The 19,496-nt window shown below is 42.4% G+C and overlaps 1 protein-coding gene across 2 annotated transcripts in view; it reads left to right on the top strand.

Annotated features, from left to right (window-relative positions):
- The window catches only part of pcdh15a (protocadherin-related 15a), a 409,861-nt gene that overhangs the window by 49,820 nt on the left and 340,545 nt on the right, over positions 1 to 19,496 (top strand). The window contains exons 3-4 of one of the 2 annotated variants that reach the window (XM_089117218.1): positions 12,335 to 12,349; positions 12,571 to 12,636. In XM_089117218.1, coding sequence (XP_088973344.1) covers positions 12,335 to 12,349; positions 12,571 to 12,636 — 81 coding nt within the window. The remainder of the gene's footprint in view (positions 1 to 12,334; positions 12,350 to 12,570; positions 12,637 to 19,496) is intronic. The other variant, XM_089117217.1, reaches the window with a different exon arrangement.

Here is a 19,496-nt window from a genome sequence, read left to right as displayed (position 1 = left end):
AACCTTCGTTCTCCACACCAAGTGTGAAACACCTTCCACTTGAGGCCATATAATCTCCTGGTAGATGGGGCCCTAGAGCTAAGTATGGTTTCAACCACCTCAGCTGATAAGCCAGCATTTAGGTACTGAACCCCCTCAGAGGCCAGACCCACAGCTTCCACAACTCTGGGCGAGGGTGGAAGATTGTGCCCTCCGCCTGAGACAATAGATCCCTCCTCAGAGGAATCGGCCATGGCGGAGCTATGAGGAGTGATATTATATCCGAGAAGCATACTCGTGTCGGCCATCTCGGGGCAACCAGAAGTAGACTGATGCCCTCTTGACGGACCCTCTCCAGGACCCCTGGGAGCAGAGCGATCTGCGGGGCTGGATGTGAGAGGGAGAACCAAAGTGGACAGTGGGACGTCTCTCGAGACGCAAACAGATCCACTTCCATCGGTCCGAACCTCTCCCATATCGACTTCACCACATCCGGATGAAGTCTCCATTCCCCGGGCCTCAGCCCCTGCCTCGACAGGATGTCTGCTCCCCGATTCTGAACCCCTGGGATATACATTGCCCTTATTGACAATATCTTTCCCTGGGACCAAAGGATAATCTGATGCGCCAGTTTGCACAGAGGGCGCGATCTGAGTCCCCCCTGTCGGTTCAGATAGGCCACCACTGACGTATTGTCCGTCCGTATAAGGACGTGGCGACCCTCGATGTCTGGGAGGAAGCTCCTCAAAGCCTTGAATACCGCCATCATCTCCAGGCAATTTATATGCCAAGTGCGATGATGGTCCTGCCACAGACCCCTGGTAAAGCGGCCGTCCATGACCGCGCCCCAGCCCATAAGGGAGGCGTCTGTCGAAACGGTTTCCCGGCGACATGACACCCCCAACACTGGCCCTTGGGATAGGAACCAAGGCTTCTTCCATATTTGCAGAGACTGAAGGCACTTGCGCGTTACTCTGATCATACGGAACGGATTTCCTTTGGGTGAGAACCCCTTGGTCTTCAACCACCACTGGAGGGGCCTCATGTGAAGGAGGCCCAGAGGAATAATGTTGGATGCCGCTGCCATGAGGCCCAGCATCCTTTGAAAGTGTTTCACAGTGACGGCCTGACCTAGCCTCACCCTGGACACCATCGCCAGAATTGACTCGATACGTGCGGGAGACATACGTGCCTGCATTGTAATCGAGTTCCACACGACTCCCAAAAAGGTCGTGCCCTGGGACGGTTCTAGCACACTCTTCTTCAAATTGAGTCTTAACCCCACATTTTGAATATGGCCAAGAACGACATCTCGATGCCGAACTGCCATCTCCCGAGACTGGGCCAAAATAAGCCAGTCGTCGAGATAATTCAATACGCGAATCCCCTGAAGTCTCAGTGGAGCAAGGGCCACGTCCATACACTTGGTAAATGTGCGGGGAGAGAGTGCTAGGCCGAACGGAAGAACCCGATATTGGTATGCTTCGCCCCCGAAAGCGAACCTCAGGTACCTTCTGTGACAAGGAAGGATGGAGATGTGAAAATAGGCGTCTTTCAGATCTATCGTGACAAACCAGTCCTCGGATCTGATTTGACTCACGATTGTTGGAATGGTCAAAATTCTGAATTTGAACCTTCTCAGAGACCGGTTCAACACCCTGAGATCCAAAATTGGCCTTAACCCCCCATCCTTCTTTGGAACTATAAAGTACCGGCTGTAAAACCCGGACTCCCTGTCTACCGGAAGAACACGTTCTATGGCTCCTTTCGACAGCAGAGTCTGTACTTCTTGTTCCAACACCTGAGCCTGCTCTGGGACCACCGCAGTGAGCACCACCCCAGAGAACTTGGGGGGGCGGTGCGCGAACTGCAGTCTGTACCCAACTCGTATTATCTGCAGGACCCATGGAGATATGTTGGGAAGATGATACCATCCCTCTACAAAATCTGCTAAGGGTACCAGCCTCTCGAGGCTGGCCTCTGGTGTCTTTTCGCTGGAAATTGATGCGGCCCGAAGCGCTGTTAACGGCGGACCTGCATCTTTTCCTAGAGGGCCCCGTTGTGAGAACAACCTCGGTTGTCTCACTGCGGAGGGGGCAGCCCTCTGAAGTCCTGCCTTGGCTAGGACCTCTTTTCCGAAGTCCTCTTAGCCTGAATGACGTCTCTCAGGTCGCCCCTCTGGCTGGAGGACTTCGGTTTTTGGGAACGTTTCCTCTGTTGCCAAGACCCCGGAGGGGGGGCTCTAGAGGAAACGCTCTCCTTCTGCTCTGCCCTGTGGGAGGAGCTGGCTGATGGCTGGGGCTGATTGCTTTGCCCCCCCCTACTAGATTTGGCCTTCGCTTTCCGGGGGAGGTACTGCTGGAACGCCGCAGATTGTTTTCTCGACTCCTGAAACCTGTCGACAACCGAATTAACGGCGTCGCCGAACAGGCCAGAAGCCGAAAGCGGCGCATCCAGCAGGAAGGACCTATCCTTTTCTTTAATACCGGATAAGTTCAGCCACAGATGCCTCTCCGTGGCCACCATGGCCGCCATAGAGCGGCCAATAGCGCTGGCCGCTTCCCTAGTGGCCCGGAGAGACAAATCTGTGGCCTTCCTCAACTCCGCGACATCTTCAGGAGTAGGCCCCTCCCCCTCATCCAAATCTTTCAGGAGGTCGGCCTGGTATGCCTGCAAAATCGCCATTGAGTGCAGACACGAACCAGCCCGACCCGCCGCCATGTAAGCCCTGCCCACCAATGCAGATGTCTCTCTGCAGGGCTTACTAGGCAACACCGGGGTCTTTAGGGAAGACGCCGATTCGGGAGAGAGATAGCTCGCTAAAGCCTCCTCCACCTTCGGCATCTTCCCATATCCCATATCTCGAGCCCCCATAACATTGCTGTAATCTATTACATTGGGACTCGAAATACGGGACGAATGCGGTCTTTCCCACGTTCTCGAGATCTCTTTATGGAGATCAGGGAAAAACGGCAGACCCCGGCGGTGAGGCTGTGACCTGCGCTGCAGGTAACGCTCGTCCATTTTACTGGTGACTTGCGTTTCCTGCTCATGTTGTGGCCAGCTGATGTTTAGTCTGGCCACAGCGCGTGTCACAACCTCCACCAGCTCCTCATAACCCAGGCCGCGTGATGGCGTGCTGAGATCACGGTCGTCCGCATCGATGCTGAGCACGTCCCCTTCCTCAGAAGTAGACAGCTCAAGCACCGGGACCTGATCGCGGGTAGGAGAAACCGCAGCGCGGGCTCCCACACCACTCTCAGAGGCTGCGGGACCAGCCGATGGCGAGCGAGAAAATGCCTCAGCATTCTCACTCTCCTCCGCCAGATCCCGCTGCGAACCCCAGGATCTCAGTCGCCGCATCGCCTCGACATATGCGGGACCGGAACCCTGGGGAACGCGAGCCTGACCGTGCTCGTCAAAGCACGCCAGCCGGGAGCGCAGCACTCTAATAGGCAAAGCCTCACACATTTCACAAGCAGCCCCCTCGAGAGCTGCCCGTGCGTGCTGCACTCCCAAACAATACACACAGAGAGAGTGTGCGTCCCCACCCGTGATGAAACGAGGACAGGGATGCACACACCTCTTGAATTGTTCACTGGCCATACTTTCTTTCAATAATAAGACAAACAACACCAAATAAGACAGACAGTTTCAACATAAAGCGCTTGCTGAAGAGCGAAAGCTAGTGTGTGTTGTGACAGCGTCACTTTTATACTTCCGGGTATGCCGTCACATGTTACGTCACGACGCAACACCAATCAGGATTGGATTAGTTTCATTCATACTTCAGAGGCGCACGCTTAGGGAGCGTCCCCAAAGAGTCGATTTTATCGACGCAGTGTTGAGTTCCCTCGATAGGGAACTAATTATTCACACTTTTTATCTGTAATTAACCACGATTAGTTGCACCTAACATTAAATGATATATTTGCATGAAGGAGAACTCACTGCATCCGGCACACTGGATGAGTCAAGTCAAGTCACCTTCATTTATAAAGCGCTTTTTAACAGTATAGATTGTTAAATCAGCTTTACAGTTATAATAGAAATTTCCGTAACAGATTGTTTAGGCTTTACAACAGCATTAGGACAAAGTTATTGTCCAGCTAAAGTTAGTTTTGATTGATTCACTTCCGTTGCGAAGATCATTAGTTATTTACTTAGGGGCCACTAACACAACACCGTTCTAACAGAAAAATTCTTAACACACACGAGAACACACTCCCTGAAATAGGTTTGAAGGTGCAAACGATTATCCGTTATTTCTGCGCAAACCTCAAAAATGCAAACCCTCGAAAACGCAAACGGCACACACATGCGCATCACGTGTTCTCTGGCCGGACAGTTTACATTGGTCAACTTCTCTACGACTGTACAGCCAATAGAGTGAATGGATTTTTTTCATTCTTTTTCTATTCATATTGTTAGGATTGTACTATACCATAACCAGCATATAAATGAGGATATTAATAATGAAGAATCATTGAAATCGTACACTGTTAGACCTTACCAGTTTTTTTACAGTAAAATACTGGCAACACTGTTGCCAGTAATTTACTGTGAAAATGCACTAAAACTTATAAGTTGTATTTTTTTAGTTAACTTGAGTTTTAGTGCATTTTTGCAGTAAATTACTGGCAACAGTGTTGTAAAAATGCACTAAAACTAATAAGTTGTATTTTTTAGTTAACTTGAGTTTTAGTGCATTTTTACAGTAAATTACTGGCAACCGTGTTGACAGTATTGTACTGTAAAAAACCTGGTAAGGTCTAACAGTGTATACCATAGCTTTAATGGTTTAAAAGCATTTGCATGGATAAAAGCGTGATCATATAATGTAACGCTAGCTGAAGGATGACGGGGGAAAAAAACGGCATATTTAATGTTGTTTATCACCCTGTCATTCAGTATATTATTTAGTGGGATAGAACATTATATAATGATATTATTAAGTTTGAGGTTCCTCAATGACAAGAACTATAGGCACATGAAAGCTGAAATTTTTTAATAGAAATGACATCTGCTACCAATGTGTGTGTGTTTTTTGTTGTTTTTGTTTTGTTTTTTGCATCACACAGTGAACACAACACAACTATTAAACTGTGAGGTTATGTGAAGTTCTTGTAACTGTAGTAAGTCATGGGGACACAAATTAGAATGATCCTGAGAATAACCCACCTTTGCCTCTCTCACACGCTGTTCATGCCTTTGTCACATCATTTCAAAACTTTTCACTTTGCAGCTGCTTGCGTTTGAATCATGTGACTATGATCCAGAGCAGTGAGAGTGTATTCTGTTGTTTCTTGTCTTCATGATTGATCATGCTCTTTCTAGTCGTGTTAATTCCAGACTTCAACTTCAACCTTTAGCTCTTAGCTTTTCAGGATTTGCTCTGGCCTCTCAGATAAGTGGATCAAGCCATAAGCTGCTTTGCAGTGTGTGTGTGTGTGTGTGTGTGTGTGTGTGTGTGTGTGTGTGTGTGTGTGTGTGCTGTTTGCTGTTTGTCCAAATTCTGCAAACAAAATCATATGACATCAGTTAATATTATAAAAAGTGCACACTGTGGAAATCGAATACTGCAAGGTGTGATTTTTTTTTTTTTTGGTATGTAAATGTGAAAGTTTTTTTTTTTCTTTGCAAAATCATTTAGGAAATTAGTACCCTCCTCTGCTTTCATTATCCATACATATAATTATATTTCTTATTATATGTTACCCTGAAGGAATAAGTTTGTGTTATAAAAGGACAAAATTGGCATCCAGGAGAGTGTATAAAAGTCAACAGCGGCAGTAGTGTGATTTACAGTCTTGATTCTTAGTTTTTTTTTCTAGAAGTGTCTTGTATTTTGGGTGGTTTAATGGTCTTGGCATCCGCTAATTCATAAACCTTGTTTGTTTTATGAAGATTTTTAATGTAATCTGGGTCATATTTAATTTTATCCCTTCATGTCATGGTCATGCAACTTCTCGTGCAGGGATTTGCATAAAAGTTTAATTTTATTATTATTGGATCCCATCAAAACAAACATATGATTCATTTTTGGGTCATGACCAATTCATTAAATCTCACAGTGGAAGTCTAAACTGCCATTGGTGCTGTTTTTTCTTGTGAAAGTAAGACATATTACGTGTTGGTGCTCACTGTCTGTCTCGCGACTCACATTGGAGTCTGTCTCTGAGCCACGTGTTTCCTGACCTCTCCTTTAATTAAAAGTATCTCCTTGCATTTGACATCACAGAAGTCATCTTTAATAAACTCTGTCCTGAGTCTCTAAAAGGCAGGGCATCACAGAATAGTCTCTGTTAAAAGGGTAACTAGAAGCATTCGAGGTGTAAAAAGCTACTAGTAAACAGAGCTTACAGAAGATTAGCTGCTGTTTGATGCTGGATGGAAGTGTGTCTGTGCCCTAGTTGCTCTGTTGAGTTTGTGTCTATCAAAGGAGCAACAGAGCCTCTTTTTCTCCTCAGCAGATGAAGACGTGTGTTCTAATTGAGGCAGAAGTGGGCTAGATCTTTTGGAGTAAACTCAGAAAAGGAGGGAATAAGTCCTGCAGAGTTCTCTTTTGCGATTTTTTTTTTCAAACAGATCAAAATTAGAGTTTAAGCAGAATGAGGTCTTATTAAAGTGACTTAAAGGGATACTTCAGGATTTAGCATTAAGCTTTGTATTAGCAGGAAACCTGTAGTGTTTTCAAATTACCATGCTTTCCACCCTCATATCCCCCTGAGACGAGAGATTTATGTATTTTTTGTTTGGAAAAATTTTGCGTCATCTGAGGATTTTTTGGCCAGAGGCTAAAGACTACAGTCAGTAGAAGGGGCTGTCCCGTATGTTTTCAACCCGCCCATAGAGGGTGGGATCTCACTCAGAGAATGTACACATAGTGTCAGACTTCTTTTTTGGAAGCTAAGCTAGCAGGCTCTTGTCCTGTGGAGAAAGCTGAGTAGTAGGGGTTACCATCCTCTTTTTCCTGGACATGTCTGGCCGTCGATGTCCGGGATTCAGCTTTTGCTTTCTGCAGTCGCCATTCATTGTTTGTATGCACACATTTTGTTTCAATCTAACTGAATTCATTCCGATTGGTGAATCTGAATATAGTGTTTACATGAACGTTGAACAAGTGATCGGTTTATGTGAGTTTTAACATTGCTTAGAAAATTTCTGCTCCTCCGTGAGAGATACGAGACCAGTGCGTCTCACAGGTGTCGCTCATCGGCAATCACGCCACTGGCCTCGCGCTGTTCTCCCGCGGCCCTCACTCGTCCTGCTCGCCGGCAATCACGCCACTGGCCTCGCGCTGTTCTCCCGCGGCCCTCACTCGTCCTGCTCGCCACAGTAAATGTAATGAATGCCAAATGTAGAACGCAAAAGCCAAATCCTGGAAATTTTGTGCGATCTCGAAATCCCAGACTCGTCACAGAGACTAACTAGTAGCCTAGACTTGTTGTTTAACTACTGCGATGTGTTACCTCCAGGGCAGTGAAGCCAAGTGCATTCTGGGAGTTGATGTCTTTCATCCACATAAGCCAAAAATAAATTTTCTTGTCTCAGCTTTTCTCAGTCTAGAAAGCTTTTCATTTTCAGATCGAAATTCATATAATAATATTAGAATAAGTCAAGTCAAGTCAAGTCACATTTATTTATATAGCGCTTTTCACAATACAGATTGTATCAAAGCAGCTTCACAGTGATAACATGAAAGTAGTACAACACAGATCAATAATACTGCTAAACACTAAATAACCCCAACTGAGCAAGCCAAAAGCAAGGCGACAGTGGCAAGGAACCAGAACTCCATCAGATTGGATGGAGAAAAAACCTTGGGAGAACCCAGGCTCAGTCGGGGGCCAGTTCTCCTCTGGCTTACATTTATATTGTTTATATATAAATAATAAATATAAATATTGTTTATGCATAAAACGGCGCCATAACATATCGCATGCGTTGAGTCGTCTCCTCACAGGCGTTGGTCCTCTCATCGCAGGCGTTGGGGCATCCGAATCCCCGTGAGAGGCTGGAGACAAAACTGGACCTGACGAACGCCATTTTTCTCGGGACAAGTGTCCCGAGATAACAGCAGAAAGGCAGATGGGAAATAATTAGCATAGCTGATGTTCATAATGATTTCCATTATACGGGAGTCGGTGTTAGAAAACCACTATCTCACAAACTCTCCGTAACCTGAACTCTCCGCAACCCAACCATACGCGCCGACCCGTTTGACTAAGGCTGTCGAGCCCCACTGTCGCGGAAATGCGTTTCAGTGGCAAACGGTTCCGGTATGGCATAACAGAGGACTAAAAAGTAAGCATTATGTGAATGCTTGACTAAAGAGATGCGTCTTTAATCTAGTTTTAAACTGTGTCAGCGAGTCAGAGGCTCGGACCGTGTCGGGAAGGCTATTCCAGAGTTTTGGAGCTAAATGCGAGAACGCCCTCCCTCCTTTAGTGGACTTCGATATCCTAGGAATGACCAGAAACCTTGAATTTAGTGATCTTAAGGAACGCGGTGGATTGTAGGGCGAAAGAAGGTCCGTTAAGTACATAGGTGCTAAACCATTTAGGGCTTTAAAGGTTAGTAGCAGTATTTTGTAATTGATACGGAACTTAATAGGTAACCAGTGTAGAGATGATAAAATCGGTGTTATATGATCATATTTTCTTGACCTAGTAAGAACTCTAGCAGCTGCATTTTGTACTAACTGTAGCTTGTTTATTGAGGATGGACAACCGGCTAATAAAGCATTACAGTAATAGTCTCGAGGTCATGAATGCGTGAACTAATTTTTCTGCATCAGAGATAGATAGCATGTTGCGTAGCTTAGCAATGTTTCTAAGGTGGAAAAAGGCTGTTCTTGTAACATATGAAATATGATTTTCGAAAGACAAGTTGCGGTCTAGTATAACACCCAGGTCGTTTACTGAATAGAATAGAATAAAATAGAATAGAATAATTTAAAAAAAATACCATTCTGAAACGTTTTGTAAGAGCCGTGTTTGGGGATGTTCTGCTTGACTCTCTTCATTGCCGCTTTCTGGGTCTGATTTTGGCTCAAACTGATACTGTATTATTGACACCATTATTTACATTTGACAGGAACACATGCAGCTTTCGCCCATAAAGGTAATGGGAGTGAAGTTTCCGCACTACGCTGCACTGCACTACGCAGTTTAGCCAATTACAACACACCAGCCCAACTAACCAATCTGAGCCCATTGCCTTTTTCTGACGGAGTGGTTTCATAGAATCAGGAAGTCAACTGGTCTTTCAATTGACAGAGGAGAAAGCGGCTTACAATAAAGGTTAAATTTATGAAAAATAAGACTTAAAAAAAAAAACACAAAGACATGTCATATTGCACCCAATCATGCAAAGCACCTTCACCCGATGGCCTGAGGGTGAGTAAATCATGGGATATATACATTTTTTTGTTCATTATTTAGTGAACTATCGCTTTAATGTTGTGTGCAGTGTAGCATATCATTCAAACTGAGTGCAAACATTTAAATGTATTAATTTCCTATAAGCAATTTTCCCAAGCAACGTATGTTTGTTCCCCAAGCAGGCAGGGCAGTGAAATCTTATGAGCCGTGTGGTTTACTGAAATGGACCAGCGGGATACATAATTTCACTGTGTCTGGCCAAATGGCTGTAACAGGATCTATATCTTCTGCAACTTGTATGGTTTTCCAGTAATGTTGACAACATTTACCTTTATTTGGGTAACCGATAATAATGTTGTAACCTGATGGGTTTTTATCATGATAGATTACCACGGTTACATTTTGAACTCAAAATTCTTTACTGAACTTTACTATAATTATAGGTCACTGAATTGAATCACTATTCAGAGTTAGAATCGTGTCATTCTGACCGACAAAAACAGCTTTTGAATCGAATTGAAAGCCAGTGAATTGAATCAATTCCCTGCTGACTCACTCACTCAATCATGAATGTCTGTTATTATCATTATACACACGTACAACGAAATTAGAATTTCTTGATTTTCACACCCTAGTTGATCAGGATAAAAGCCTGAGGTGATCAATAATTAATGGGAAGAAAATCTCCTGCTTCTCACCTGCCAACTGGTGCTTAGTTGCGTAAGAAGAGTTAGGCGACATACGGTAAAGGGGGAACAGTATCTGCTGTGTGTGTATCCTCTGGCATCTCTTGCCCTCATGACTCAGAGTGTAAGGTGATTCGTCTCAGACACTTAAAGCTAATTGATGTGTGGATGACATCGTGGATGTGGGAGACTGCTGTATCATGGTCAGTAAAAAAAAAATGGCTGCTACTGTACTGAGGCTCAAAATTGCTCATTTTCAATTCTTGAGTCTGACTTTGAATTCAATTGGCATCCACATAGAGTGCTGAACTAGAATGACAGGAAGATGCATTTACTGAATTCCAATTCAAAGAAACTGAGTGTAGTCACGGAGATATTTCATTAGTTCAGCAGGTTTTTTGACAAAGTCTTTGATATTTACAATGTACTTTATGCCTGCATTGTACTTTCAGTTCAGTACTGACATAATTTAAATACAACCGTGAAAACATCGCTAAAACCCTCTGGGGTCTGAGGTGTTTTCTGGGTCCTGGAGGTGTTCTGACATGCTCTGACATTTGAGCTTTTTTATGTTACTTGTGACATGTTCATGGCTAAAGTATTATTACACTGTATTCAGCACAAACCCCGCTACAATAATATGTCAGCAGCATGTATGTAAAATTTTGGGTCAAGTGTTACTACATGATCTAGTCATGATTTGTGCAAACGTGTGAGATTTTTGGTGAACTTTAGTAACTTTTAGAAAATGTCTTTAGTAACACTTGAGTAATTACTAGTTAGTTCCAATGATCTTCACTTTATAATACGGATCCAAATAATTAGTAAGTAATAGCTCACAGATGAAAGTGTTACTAGATACTTCTGTGGGAATTACTAATTATTTGGATCCGTATTATAAAGTGAAGATCATTGGAACTAACTAGTAATGACTCAAGTGTTAGTAAAAACATTTTCTAAAAGTATACTAAAGTTCACCAAAAATCTCAAACGGTTGCACAAATCATGACTAGATCATGTAGTAACAATTGAGTAATTACTAGTTAGTTCCAATGATCTTCACTTTATAATACGGATCCAAATAATTAGTAATTCCCACAGAAGTATCTAGTAACACTTTCATCTGTGAGCTATTACTTACTAATTCATTAATAAGAGTTTCTTTTAGTTAATAGTAGTTACTAGATTGTTAATAAACTTTTTCAGTAGTTCTCTGGGAAGTATTAAAAAAATAGTAGTTATTGATTACTTAATAGTGAACTACCACTTTCGTCTGTGCGCTATTACTTACTAGTTCGTTAATCAGAGTTTCTTGTTAGTTAATATTAGTTACTATATTGTTAATATTGTGTTACTCATTAGTTCTCGTGTAGTTATTCATTAACGAAGGAACCGTATTCTAAAGTGTTACCAAATTTTGTAGTTTTGAGATAATAATGTTTATGCGTGGTTTGTGAAAAAAAATTGTCACTGAAATAAGGTCATAAAACCCATACTGATTATTTCAGTGACAATACTTTTGAAAATTGTATCACATAACCTAGAGTATTTGCTCCAAAACTATGTGAAAATCTTCCTGACTACTCATTCAGATAATACAATAAAGTCTTTTAAAATTTGCATGACCTGTTTTGAGGAAGATAGCTTTATGCTGGGAGGCGCTAACCACCCATTAATATTACTGCTTTTCACACCTGAGAAAGACAAAGATAATGCACGATTTTTGGGAATGCATTTTTGATTTTTCTGGTTACAATTATTAAATATATATATGAACAACAAGTTTGTTGTGCATTGTTATAGCCTATGTATAGGGCTGCATAAAATAATAACAGATAAATATCAGGCAGCCTATATATTGTTAAAAAGGGAACACTTTTTTGTAGGAACTCTACACTAGACAAAAATATATGGCTTATCATACAGCATGTTACTTCAAATGTTTCCATTCATTATGAAATGAGATCGGAGAAAACCTATGCCTAATGTTTGGCATGTTTTTCTTTTCAAACACACAACGCGAGTGACTCAGCGCGTGCATTTTGTCATAAAGCACAGCTAAATGTTGGCCACACTGCACATGAGCAATATCCACCAATGGTTGACCAGATTAATTTTAATCTCTCAAAATTGGCATTCCCAGTTCAATTATGCATTGTGCACAGCCCTGTACTGTACATTAGTCTCTGTTTTCCTTTCTCTAGCTGTCTTTTTCTCATATGTCTCTTTCCTTTTCTTCTTTTCTTTTCTCTTCTCACTGCTCCTGACACTAACGCCCCTCAGACTGGCACTATGAGGGTAAGACTCTTTTCTTTCCTCTATCACATCATGAAGCCAATTTGACAGGCTTCTCTTTTCTTTCTTTGACATTCACCTAGTAAAATCATTTAACACTAGTGTTGGCTGTTCATAATCTAGATGTAATCTCATGCGAGTGAGTTTTGAGAGTGATGTGTTGTGTTAAAGGTTATGGCAGATTTGAGACTGACTCTATTTCTGTCTCTTTCTGTTTCTGGCAGAGTGTAAGTTGTCACGGTCAGGTCCACCTGCCACTATTGTCACCATTGATGAGGAAAGTCCAAATGGTAAGTATCTGTGCTTACTTATCTCCTCATGATAAAGCTGAAGCATGCTGCTTTCTGTGAGTGGTCTGGTTCGCTATTGATCAAATTTTGCCATACATTTTATTATGAAGTTAATTCGATTTTCTGTGGTGTGATTCAGGATTTCCCAGTTGGGGGTTCATAAAGCCCTTGGAGTTCATGGAGATTGTGATATGAATGTCAAAATATATATTTTTTATTGCTCTTTGTTGGCAGAGGTTATTTACATTAACTCCAGCATGAGAGAGGATTTTATTTTAAATAAATATTAAGGAAATATACTGAATGTGGGCATGAGGTGCCTCACGGGTATTTAATAGTAGGAATAAAGTGTTTAACGGGTAGGGTCAAGTGTAGGTGTACGTGAGGGCTTTAGGGATGGGGACAAGTATGTCCCAATAAGGCAGTATCCATTTATGATTTTAATAAATGTAATCATATACACTAAATGTATTGTTATTATTTCATACTGTATTTTCCCATTATATATCACAATGCACTAAGCTGAAAATAGTATCAGAAACGTCTTGGTTACATATGTAACCCTCATTCCCTGAAAGAGGGAATGGAGATGTAGTCGACGTGTCAACTGATTGGGATCACGCTTAGGGAGCTGGTCATCTTCGAGTATTGTTAAAATGAGCCAACACTCATTGGTGCGTGAGAATTGCATCACATGCTCCTCCCCACAGGTATAAATATGGAAGTGGATGCATGCACCACTTGTTTTATGTGTAGGAGCCGAGCGTTACCGGGCAGTACAACATATGGAATGTCACTGAGGTAGCTCCAGCCTATAACAGGTCAGTGGCGGCAGAGCGGGCTCTGCCAAGGAAAGACAAAGAGCCGTACCATGGAAGAGTACACATATAGGATCACCGTAGGGAAGGGTGTGGAGGAACTTAATGGGGTTCGGCTAAAGAGGAACTCAATGGAGCAAGAATGGTGCACGTATCCAGTCCATAGGAGGGGAATGGTGCAGCAAGCCGACACTTTGAACCGGGCTTACAGTGAAAATGGCTTCATGTGAAGGGAGCCCACAGGAAAACAACCGGGTCGACACATAGGCTAGTTTTCAAGTGAACGTGTTTGGCCAAGCACGGAGCTCTAAAACATCTGTCATGATGGCAACCACTATCCAGTGGGCCAACCTCCGCTTGGAAACAGCCTTCGCTTCTACTGGTCTCCGAAACAGACTGGTCTGAGGAGCTGGTCTGATGTCCTGGGGCTTTGCGTTCTCCAGGCCAGGGTCTCAGGATACGGTGAGAGTTCGCCAGCCCGAATTCCAGGCACGATTCGTTGACCGAAAATGCGTGCAGGTCCCAGTCTCTTGATAGAGGTATAGAAAGCAGGAGAACTGTTCATTTAAAGACAGGTTTTTAACTCAGCTGCCTGAAGTGACTCAAAGGGAGTTCTCACCAGAGATAAGTCCCATGAGGGTATAGAGGGGGCGCAAGGCATGAGAAACGTGTTGGATCGAGTCATGGCCATAACCCATCTCCATAAAAAAAAAAAAAAAGAAATCCTTAGCTCATAGCCAAGTTTACTCTTTTTCCCAGTTGACCTGAAGACACAACTGGCTGTGGAGCACTCGAAAGGTAGAACTGACTTGGAACCCTCAAACGCAAAAAACAACAACAAAAAAACAAAAACAGGTATGGCCTGTGAAGGATAGAAATCTGAAGTACGCGTCCTTCAGGTCGAACGCTGCGGACCAAACAAAAATGCATCTCTGCATTACCAACTTGAACGGAACCTTAAAAAAGGGCCCGATTCAACACTCACAGATCCAAGATTGGCCTTAGTCCACCACCATTCTTGGGTATAATGAAGTACAGGCTAGTGAAGCCGGTCTTCACATTGGCTAGAGTGACCGTCTCAATCGCATCCTTCGCCAGTAGAACTGTGATGTCCACTCGCCTGGATCATTCGCTGAGTGAATAGCGCTGACTTGGGCAGACGCCAGTGGAACTGAATCGTAAGCTGAGTATCAGTGACCATCTCCAAGAGCTCCTTCTTCCATCCCTGAGTGGCCCGCAGGAACGGGTTGGGTTTGCGTCCGGCTCCACACTGATGGCTAGGTGGGCTCCACCGGATGCAGTGTGAAAGAGGAGTGAGGGATCCACAGGGCTTTGCCAGGCTGATTGACACTGTAATCCTCAGATCACCCAACCCACACTGCACTTTTGCCTTCTTCTGGGAAGTTGGCCCAGAAGAAACACCAGAGCGGGGCATGGGAGTGGAGATTCACCCTTCGTGAACAAAGGCGAGTCTCTATCTCAACACGAGATGGTCATATCCACGCAGTGGGAACATAAGTCATCCACAAGAGCTGCTTCAGCGTGCTGTAAGCCCAAACACGTGATGCAGCAATTGTGGCCGTCAGAGGGGGACCGAGCCCTACTGCATCCAGAAACACACGGATGGAATGGCATCTTGAAAAAACGCAAAAGCACCAGTGTTGCTCTTTCAGAAAATGGGACCCATCACCAGTGCCGGAGCACACAGGGGAATGACCGCGGCAACACAGTAACAGTGAACTGAATCAGTGAAACACTCACTCACTCGCCCTTTAACCACCTAAACAAACACTGAAATGTTATGCTGTTAAAACAGCCGTTGAGAGTTTAGAAGCTTGTGATTTCCGCTGCACTCGCACTGTAGAATCACCAGCACTGGGAGAGTCTTCCAAAAGAACACTGACACACTCGCTAGTTGTATAGAACAACACTTTTCAGAGACATCCACACCAGTCTGCTCCGAAGCGAAAGACAACTGGTGTGTGCATCTATTTCCGTATCTATACCCTTGCTGCGGGGAGGACTGTGTGATGCAATTTTCACATGACAATGTGCATTGGCTCGTTTTAACAATACTCGAAAATGACAGACTCCCTAAGCGTGATTCCAATCAGTTGACACGTCGACTATGTTGAACATACAGTAAGTGAGTGAAAGGGAACTATTTGCTGTATAAAGTATAAGTATAAATCTAATAACTATTTATACACTGCCAAATTTTATGGTTAGCAAAGCTGCATTTATTTGAACAAAAATACAGTAATATTGTGAAATATGTTTTACAAAAGAATGATTTTATAATACATTTTAATTTTTACATTTTTTTACTTTTGTATTTGAATATATTTTAAAGTATTATTTATTCCAGTGACTGCAAAGCTGAGAACAGCAAAGAACAGCATTTATGTGAAATCTAAAATAGTTTTCTTTACTCTCACTTTTGATCAATTAATGCATCATTGCTGAATAAAAAATATGGTACGTTGGTAGTGTATAGATTTTAATATGTTAAATGACACTGACTGTACATAGACAAAACATAGTTTTGGACATGATCAATACCTCAAATCCTGTGCATATTGCAAAGAGATGAGCTGTTACTTTTCAAATGGATTTTCATCAGACAAATGGTAAATCAAAAAGGAAAATAAAATTACATCCACTGTCCAAAACCCTTCGCTAGTGATTATCCCGAGCTGTGATTTCAAAAACAGCAGACAGATAACATTATACAGTAAGTCAACCTGCCAAACCTTGGGTTCAATTGATAAAAAAGATTGGTAACTTCTGGTATAATTGATCTACTGTGACTTCAGCATGTTCAGTCTCAAACTTCCTAGACATCATGCTGTTATCTGAAGCTCAATTGGTAGTTACCTGTTGGTTTTCAGGCTGAAATGGTGCGTGTTAGTGTGCTCTCGCTGGATTCACAGATGGTGTTTTTGTGTCTGAGGCACGCTGGGGCCGTTTATCACATACTGTATCTGCGTGCAGGTAATGCTACACCTCGTCATGCGTTTATAAAGGAGCCACTCGCCTCTGTAGTGCTCAACAGAGCATTTGACAACACTGTCTGTTTGCTGAGTCGACAGGTGTTGGCTGCTTCATGCGAATTTACTCTCTGTTTCCTCCTTCCATTCCTTTTTTTTTCTTTTCATTCCCCTTGTCTCTCCCTCCCTCCCACCTGCCCATTCTGTGGGTCAAAGAGTTTGTTCAGCATCTGTGTGTTGGCTCAGGAAAGTGCATCGAGGCAGAGGCCTGCTGGGAAATGTAGTTGCAGTAAAAGTGAGCAGTTAAATGGATATTTTGCTCAGTCTGCTTGCTTATGTGTTTAAATAATTAGTCTGTTTTTAGTTTCTCGCTCTAGCGGACTGAGAAGAGACAAAAAGAGCCAAAGGGATCCTCTGGGTCACTTAAGCAAAACAGGAACAAGTGTTATGTTGTGGCAGTGGTACAGATAGCAAAACAGACAGACAATTTTACTTGCATATTTATTCTGTTTCAGTAAATATTTTATTGCAAGCCTCTTCCTGTTTGAAAAAAAAAAAAAAAAAAACTAAATTTGCATAATTTCTGATGTCTGGGAGAGTTTCATTATGCATCCATACTCTACAGTAAGAATTCAGTTCAGAGTTTTTCTTGTCCTGCCAAAATGTTCAATGGTTCCAACATGTTTTGTAAGTAATTAAATGAAATGTTTATATATTTGATTATAGAATAATTGTTTTTAATATTAGTAGTATTATTTATTATAATAAACATATAGTATTTATACTGTATATTGTTGGCCTATTATATATATATATATATATATATATATATATATACATTAGAATAAAAATGTTTCTTGAGCACCTAAATAATAATGAAAATAATAACAATAATTAAATTTTAAACTATATTAAAATTAATTTTAATATTTTACAATATTGCAGATTTTACTGTCAAATGTATTTCTGTTTTGTTTCTGTTCCCTTTGCTCTTATGTTTCCATGGTAAATAATTTAGTTTGCACGTGTTCCCAAGTTATGTTAATCATCACCAGTCTATATATATATATATATATATATATTTTGTGTACATATATATGAAGAGTTCAGATGCAAAAGCCTCTAAATGCCATTTGAAATTTTCTTCTTTAATGATGATTTTTATCAAACTTGTATATTTAAGTTCAGTAATTTCACTTAAATGGCGATGATAATTACCTATTAATTGTTATTTAAGTGAAATTACTGAACTTAAATATACAAGTTTGATCAAAATCATCATTAAAGAAGAAAATTTCAAATGGCATTTAGAGGCTTTTGCATCTGAACTCTTCATATATCGTCAATGTTTGTTTGGTTGTTTTCTCTTGAAATTCTCTTCCGATATATTTTTAAAGACTGTTTATTCCTTTGAATCACATACGTTGTGTGATCTATATAGTGAGACCATAACAGAATACAGGACCCTCGTATTCAGTATATTTAAAAGTCTAAAACATGAACTCACCAGCTGTGCATCTCCTCATCCTTCCCGGGTAAAGGCCATGTCCACACTAATACGTTTTCGTTTGAAAACGTATATTTTTCTCTCCGTTTTGGCCTTCCGTCCACACTGAGACGCCGTTTTAAGTCACCAAAAACGTATCGTTTGGAAAACGCTCTCCAAAGTGGATACATTTGAAAACGCCGTTTTCGCATTGTAGTGTGGACAGTGAAACCGGAGGTATTTCAAAACGATGATGTAAGTTTAGTCATGTGATCCATGTAGTACCAATAGATATTCATGTTTATCGGTGTTGTGCCTGTTATGTGTTATTCATTTTTACACTGTTGCTAAAATATGTTACTTTCTATGTTACTTAATTATGTGCTATTCTTCATAGCACAGCACTGCAAAGATGACAGATAATGTACTCACATTTGATGTCCTGCGGCAAAACAGGAGTTGCGTTTTAGACCAAATATGGTGACTGAATGCGACCTGGATGCATCAGTGATGGTGAGATATTTTGCTAAATAAAATGTTCCCGTTAGAAGAATTGCGCGATAACTTTATTATTTATTTCCCCCTCTGTAACGTCTCAGTGAGCTTTTGTGAAGTTTCACGCATGCGCACTAAAGTGAATTTAGAAGTTTCTCATCCACACTGAAACGTCAGAAAACGCATGAAAACACTAGTGTGGACGGAGAGCGTTTTTAAACGAAAACCCCGTTTTCAAATGTATCCGGATTAATGTGGACGTAGCCAAAGACCTCTACTGGAGTATTTGGGCTGATTGCTCCAGCTTGGATGAATTTTCTGTACAGACAACGACCAAGAACAGCCACCCACCATCCCGCTGCATGGACACAATGCCAGAGCCCACCGCAGACAGAGGAATTGAGCCTACCGTGATTAATGAACTAGATCTATGACCTACCAAAAGGACTTGAGCCAACAAAGCCCCGGAGCCTGAGCCTCGACAAACGTCTGACAAGGTGTATTAGCCAGGAACACTGTGCGTCACCATGAGGATGCTTGTCGAGAATGAGGGAATGGAGGAAAACTCACCCACATTCCCTCCACCGAGGGTGAGCTGATATTAAATGTGGCTAGATGTTTTGAAAATTTGAATGTGGAAATTTCCAGATGTCTTCTGTCATCACTTGTCCCACCCAGCAGGAAATCTCAGTGCCCACGCTGGTTCCACCCAGCTCAGAGTCTCATGTGTTCCTAGATTTCCCTCCCAACTTCCCTTTCCCACCTCCTCATTTAAAAATCAGCCAGTTCCTCAACCTCTGGCGCCTTTGCTAGTTCCCCTCAGAACTGTGTTTTCTCTCTGTGTGGATCTGCCTTGGGTATTCCAGTCTCCAGCTCTGCTCGGTTAATGGGATTCCCTGGCTTCTCATCCAGCCGCTTTTCCTGCCACTCCACCTTGGAGTTCAGTGTCCTCCGCCTTGGCCCCTCCCATCTTAGCTCCTGCAGTGATCATAGGATTTACTGCTCCACCGGGCTTACTCGACCCTCCGGCTGCACCTCGGTCTGATGTCACGTTCGTCCTCCTTCCTGCTC

Source organism: Pimephales promelas, chromosome 11 (assembly GCF_988280905.1).
Source record: "Pimephales promelas chromosome 11, fPimPro1.hap1.1, whole genome shotgun sequence".
NCBI classification, from domain to species: domain Eukaryota; kingdom Metazoa; phylum Chordata; class Actinopteri; order Cypriniformes; family Leuciscidae; genus Pimephales; species Pimephales promelas.
This window is presented reverse-complemented; position numbering and strand designations above follow the sequence as displayed.